We start from the raw sequence: 6,627 nt of genomic DNA, 5'->3' as shown, positions 1-6,627 counted from the left end.
TTCTCTGAAGAGGCCACTGGTAATTGGTAAGGCTGCTGGAAAACTCTACTATCTACATCCAGATGCAGATTTGTTTCCCATTTCAGCTCATGTTTTGTCTCCCAATGCTACTACATCTTGTATAGATTCTAGTCTTACTGTAGGTTCTATTAATTGTAATAGGCCTGCATCAATTCCTCAATCTATACTTTCTTCACCTAAATGTAAACAGACTTCTGTTGTCAATAAAATGGATTTGTTTTGGCATCAAAGACTAGGTCATATGCCCTTTCATAAGATGCAATCTATTACTTTCTTATCTGATAAAGTATCCAGCAAACAAAATTTTATATGTCCTATATGTCCTATGGCTAGACAACAAAGGCTACCTTTTCATGGCAGCACTATTCATTCTACTAAACCTTTTCAGCTAGTTCACATTGATATTTGGGGTCCTTATAACACTAAAACTTATAATGGCTTCAGGTATTTTCTCACCTTAGTTGATGATTTTTCTAGAGTCACTTGGGCTCATCTCCTTTCTTCCAAAAGCAATGCCTTATCTGTTTTAAAAGCCTTCACCTCTATGGTAAAAGTACATTTTAACTCTTCAGTTCACACTTTCAGATCAGATAATGCTTTTAAACTTGGGAGTAGTGTTGAGGCTTCCACTTTCTTTGCTTCTCAAGGCATATTGCATCAGACCACCATTCCACATACCCCACAATAGAATGGTGTTGTGGAGAGAAAACACAAACATTTATTAGAGGTTTCCAGGGCCCTTTTGTTCCAATCTAAACTACCTATGTCATTTTGGGGTGATTGTGTTTTGACTGACACTTATCTTATAAATAGGATGCCTTCACCTCTTCTGCTCAAAGTTTCTCCTTATGAAAAGTTGCATGGGTGTCCACCATCTTATGATCACTTGAGGTCTTTTGGTTGTATGTGCTTTGCAACTTCCCCTAAATTTGGTAGGAATAAATTTCAATCTAGAACTATACCTTCTATATTTCTGGGTTATCCTTGTGGTAAGAAAGGTTACAAATTGTTGAATATGTCCAATTCTTCAGTGTTCTACTCTAGGGATGTCATATTCCATGAACACATCTTTCCCTATTCTTCCTCTTCCTCCCCTTCTCTTTCTTCTATTTTCCCTTCACCATTTGTGGACATCTCATCTTCAGAACCTCTTATCTCTTCTCACCCTGCTCCTTCTTCTATTGTTCCTCCTCCTGTTATCACCCCTGTTTCAACAAAGGCTACCTCTCCTGTCATTGATCCACCTGAACCCATTCCTGAACCTATTCCTCCATATGCTACCCCCCCTTTAAGGAAATCCTCCAGAACTATCACTCAGCCTGCCTACCTCAAAGACTATGTCTGTTCTTCTGTCACCTCCAATCTTTCCTCCTCTACTATTTCTCTAGTTTTGCCTAGTGAAGCACACATGCATGAACCTCAATTCTACCAGCAGGCTGCCTCTCATCCTGCTTGGCAGGAGGCTATGATAAAGGAATTCAATGCTCTTGAAGCAAATCAGACTTGGGACATTGTTCCCCTTCCTCCTCATAAAAGGCTATTCCTTGTAAGTGGGTTTATAAGATCAAATAGAGGGCAGATGGTTCTGTTGAGAGGTACAAGGCCTGGTTGGTCATTAGGGGTGATACTCAGAGGGAAGGCATTGACTTTACTGAGACTTTTTCCCCTGTTATCAAACTCACCACCATCAAATGCCTGTTGACTCTTGCCATCAAAAGAAGATGGACTGTGTTCCAGTTGGATGTCAATAATGCATTCCTCCATGGTGATCTTCATGAGGAAGTTTATATGAAGATACCTCCTGTAAGCACGTGATTTTTGCCCTATATGAGAATTACTCCCAAAAATTCAAAAATAAAATGATTTTTCTTTGGTGTGCAATTTTGTGATATTTTGAATAATTATTTGTATTTGTCTGTGCGTGTTTATTTGCTAAATTAATAAAAATACAAAATATGTCGCATTTTGCATATAGGATTTAATTCTACAATTGTTAGTAATTAGATGTGTTTTACAAAAATTAAAAAAAAATTACAAAAATAGACATCGTTTGCATTTTTAGCATTTAATGTCCAAATATACAGTTTTATACTTAATTATTATTTAATTGTGCGTTAATTGATATTGGGAGTTAATTTGCGCTTTTATAACTTAATTTAGTTCTTAATAATAGTTTAAGTATTTTTATAATTTAGTTTTAGAAAAATAAAAGAAGAAAAGAGAGCGAAAATATAAAGAAAGTAGGAATTGGGCCTCTTCTTCGATTTCAAGCCACAGGCCCAAAAAATGGCCCAACCTTCCCTATGACCCAGTCCATTTCGAACTGGGTCGACCCAGTCCATAACCCAACACCCCTATTATCTTACAAGCAACACAAAACAAAAAAAAAAGTAAGAAAACCCTAAAAATGCCTAAAGCATCCGCCCCCCTATTCTCCTTCTTCTTCCTCAAAACTTCCCAAACACCCCAACGTCCATGGCTGCTGCCATTCACCAGCCCCGTCAACCACCAGCTCCCCCCCTGCATCGTCACTCTCCCGTCGCCACCAGCTTCACCACCAAATAGACCCCTCCGCCTCTATCACCACCCGTCCAGCATCGTCAAGCAGCAGCTATTGCTGCTGCATCGTCCAAAACCACAGAACCCTTCCACCTCCAGCTGCCTCCCCGTCATCGTCACGGCCCAAGCAGTCCAGCAAACACCACATCCATTGTCACCTTCTCCTTCGTCCAAAACCAGTAACGCCCAAACACCACAGTTCCAACAACCACCCAACCCAGCTCCTTCCGTCGCGTCGTCACTGTCCATCGCCTTCTGTCGCATCTCCGCTGTTTCCATGGCCAAGCTCATCGTCCAGTTCGAAGCCCCCGTCCCCAGCTGTCGCATCTCCGCTGTCCGTCGACCTCTCATATGAGTCTGTACTGAAACCTCGTCGTCCATGGATGCCTTTGCTGCTTCACTTCTGCCGCGCCAACTGCCGGTATAGCTTCGGCGTGGATTCAGTTGTCAACTACCGATATTGCTTCGTAGGTTCATGTTCGTCGTCGTCTGCTCGTGTTCGTCATCGTTGGTTCGAGCTTTGGTCGAGGCTCGTCAAGTTCGTTGTTGGGTTAGTCGTTTGTTCGTTGTTTCGATCCGGTTAGTAGTTTTTGAGTTTTATTTTGTCCGTATTTTGTTTTGATATTTTCGAATCTAAAATCAACAAATGTTTGTTTTGTTTATCGTTTGAATTAATTTTTAGTTCATGTTCATGTGTTGTTTGTTAAATTAATTTTCAGATTTCAAAATGGAAGTTTAATTAGTTGTTTTCATGTTTATTTCATGTTTGTATTATTGTTTAAGTGCATATTTGTTAGTTTAATATTAGTTAGATACAAATTGAAGTTTAATTAATTGTTTCTTCAATTTGTTTCATGTATTTTATGTATTTTCCGGAAATTGTTAATATTGTTAAGTTCAAGTTTAAATTCATAATTGTTTCTTCTTAGGTTTTGTTTTGTCATTTTCCTAAAAGAATTTAGTTGTAATAAAGGAAGTATTATGGTTTTAATCATTTGAATCCGTCGTTTTTATTTTTAGATTTAATTCATGTTCATATTATGTTTGTTGATCTTGAATCCGAAATTTGTATAGTTTGATTTCTTGTTTATCATTTATGATTATCTCTTGAATTTGTCTCATAATCTTGTTTAAGTTTGATATAGGAATTGTTGGTTGTAATGTTGTTATGGTTGATTTTAAGTTCAATATTATTGAATTTAGAAATCTAAATATACTTGTTTGATTGTTGTTGTTGTTTAAATCCGAAAATAGGTTTGTTGTTGCTAAAAATATTGTTCAATCAAATTTTAGTTGTTCTTGGTTGTTCAATTTGTGTTCATATGATTTGTGGTTGAAATCATGTTTATGTGATTTGTTATTGAAATGTTGAAGAAATCATGTTCATGAAATTTGTTGTTTGAACATTGTTAGAAATTAATCATATTGCCTATATTTTGGTTAAGTTTGATTAATTGATGTGTTATAGCTGATGGGTAGTTTGGTAATTTGTAGTACGTTCAGGGGTAGTTTGGTAATTTTTAGTAGGGTCGGAGGAGTAGTTTAGGAATTGTACATTTTGTAATTGTTTATATGAAGCATGGGGGACAAAATGAAATGGGATGGGTTGTGATATAGTTGTTTAATATAAAGGGGTGACAAGACAAAAATTAGTGGGGGAATCTTGTATTTATTTATGTTAGGCATGGGGGACAAAATATAATGGGGTGGTGTGATATATTTATTTAATGTAATGGGGATGAGTGGGAAGATAATGGGTTTGGTAGAGAAAATGGGTTGATTTTAATTGATTAAAAGATTTATGGGTTGGGGGATATATAGAGAGGTCTTGAATCAGATTTAAGGAGGAGAAGAAAAAATTTAAGAGAAAAAATTCCGAAAAAAAAATACTAAGATTTTAGAAAAACAAAAAGAAAAACATTCTGGAAATTCAAAAGAAGAAGAATATACACATGATATATAGTCCAAATATTCTGAGATACGGATTGAGAAATTAAGGGTTAAACACTAACTAGTCTTTCAAAAATCTGAAAAGTTTCCCTTTGCTTCTGTCCGTTGGTTGTTGTTGTTTCCGGATTTTGCCTTGATTTTAAAATCTGTCACTAAGTTTCTCGTAGCTGGTTGTTACTAGTTGTCACACCTCCTTTTTCCGCACCCGCGAGGGTGCAAGGGAGTTTTTCCAATTAAAGGACAATCGAGACGGGATTGATTTATTTATTTCAGAGTCGCCACTTGGGAGATTTAGGGTGTCCCAAGTCACCAATTTCAATCCCGAATCGAGGAAAAGAATGACTCCATATTACAGTCTGCGTACCAGAAATCCGGATAAGGTATTCTGTTAACCCGGGAGAAGGTGTTAGGCATTCCCGAGTTCCGTGGTTCTAGCACGGTCGCTCAACTGTTATATTCGGCTTGATTATCTGATTTTATACAAATATGAACTTATGTGCAAATTTTATCTTTTAACCGCTTTATTATTATTGTTTTTAAAAGAAATGTGAACATCGCTTAAAACACGTCTTTGGACTGCGTCACATGAAATGCACCCACAATCCGGAACACGTTTTATTTGATGTTTTGGGATTTGGATTCGGGTCGCATGAAATGCACACCCAGGCTTAAGAAAGTAAAATATTAAACACGCGCCTAAAGAGACTATCGCGTTATTATTTTGGGGAAGACCGTGAAATTCGCTAAACGGTCCTTCCGAATTCTAATTAAACCATACATTTTGTGAGGGCCCCGCAATCTATACGTTTTATTTGGCGAGGCTCGTCTCATTTTTATTTTTAAAGGATAAACCTACAATGACTATATTTTCTATTAAGTTCGTCTCTAAAATAAAAGAAAATCTCTTAATTATTTACATGCTGAAAAACGTAACTTATTAGTTATTAGTTTACGGCTAATGCGAATGGAAAATTGCGATCGAGTTTGTACAAAGAAAAACTGCTTTCATTTTATATTCTGTTATTCAATAATACTAGAACATGAGATTGACCATAATATCAAAATAGATTAATTATTCTCCGATTAATTTAAACTAACATTATTAGATGAAGAAAGTATACATATGCAACCTCATTATTCATTAATCATTCAACTACATCTTTATACGAAGAAAGAAAAATTATATTCAACCACAAATCTAAACAGGAGGAATTCAACAGGAACAAAGCCTGATTAATATTTCATTTTTTGCTTCAAGCCGAGATTGTACAAATGTGTACCTGGAAACAGCAGTACAAGAACAAAAGAAGGAGAAGTCAGCAGCAGTAATAACACAGCAACAACAGATTCAGCAACACCGCAAACCAGTACAGTAGGAATAGCAGAAAACCCAGGAGACTATAAACGACTCCAAGTATAGAGAAGAAGTAAAAGGCAGGAAGGTTCTGACTATTTCAGATCTTAAGCGAGGCAATGAAGCAATAACTATTTTTTTTCAACTTCAAAACTCTCCAAAATGAATTCTACCCCTGTATATTCAATGTATCCAGAATGTATATCGGGTGTATACTTCTCACTCCGCCCCCTCTTTTCTTCTTCTCTCTATCTAGTTTTTCCTCTCTTTTTTTCCACCCCTTCTTCCTAAATTTTCTCTTGTATTTATAGCACAATTTTCGAAATTTTCAGATTTGTTTTTTTTTATTATTATTTTTTTAATTAAAAGAAATCCCACTTACAAATTGCTTTTATTTTTTTAGAAAAAGAAATCCCACCTTTATTTACTTTTATTTTTAAAATTCCAACTTTAATTACTTTATCTTATTTAAAATCCCACTTTTTATTTTTTTAAAAGAGAATCTCACTTTATTTAACTTTTCTTTAAAAAACAAACCACTATCTTTTCTTTTTCTTTTAAAAATGCTACTTTCAATTACTTTAAATTTTTTAAATTTTCAGATACTTTTATATTTATTTTTTAATTCCAACCTTATTTTACTTTTAAATTTTTTAAAACTTTTTACTTTTTTTTTTAAATTTTCTACATTCTTTTACTTTTTTATTTTTTTATTTTTTATTTTTTTAAAATCATTTCCGAAA

The 6,627-nt window shown here is 35.3% G+C and overlaps 1 protein-coding gene across 1 annotated transcript; it reads left to right on the top strand.

Annotated features, from left to right (window-relative positions):
* Positions 1-835: 835 nt before the first annotated feature.
* Positions 836-1,836, top strand: LOC142164669 (uncharacterized). The gene is made up of 2 exons (XM_075222957.1): positions 836-1,567; positions 1,759-1,836. The coding sequence occupies exons 1-2, from the start codon at positions 836-838 to the stop codon at positions 1,834-1,836; spliced, it is 810 nt and encodes a 269-aa protein (XP_075079058.1).
* Positions 1,837-6,627: the final 4,791 nt, after the last annotated feature.

Source organism: Nicotiana tabacum, chromosome 1 (genome assembly GCF_000715075.1).
Source record: "Nicotiana tabacum cultivar K326 chromosome 1, ASM71507v2, whole genome shotgun sequence".
Taxonomy (NCBI): Eukaryota; Viridiplantae; Streptophyta; class Magnoliopsida; order Solanales; family Solanaceae; genus Nicotiana; species Nicotiana tabacum.
This window is presented reverse-complemented; position numbering and strand designations above follow the sequence as displayed.

What these genes read in the sequence shown, in the direction of transcription:
- LOC142164669 (XM_075222957.1), top strand. Translation starts at nt 836, where the DNA reads ATGCCTTCACCTCTTCTGCTCAAAGTTTCTCCTTATGAAAAGTTGCAT. An exon ending in CTCATAAAAGGCTATTCCTT is followed by an intron (nt 1,568 to 1,758) that starts GTAAGTGGGTTT and finishes ACTGTGTTCCAG; the next exon opens with TTGGATGTCAATAATGCATT.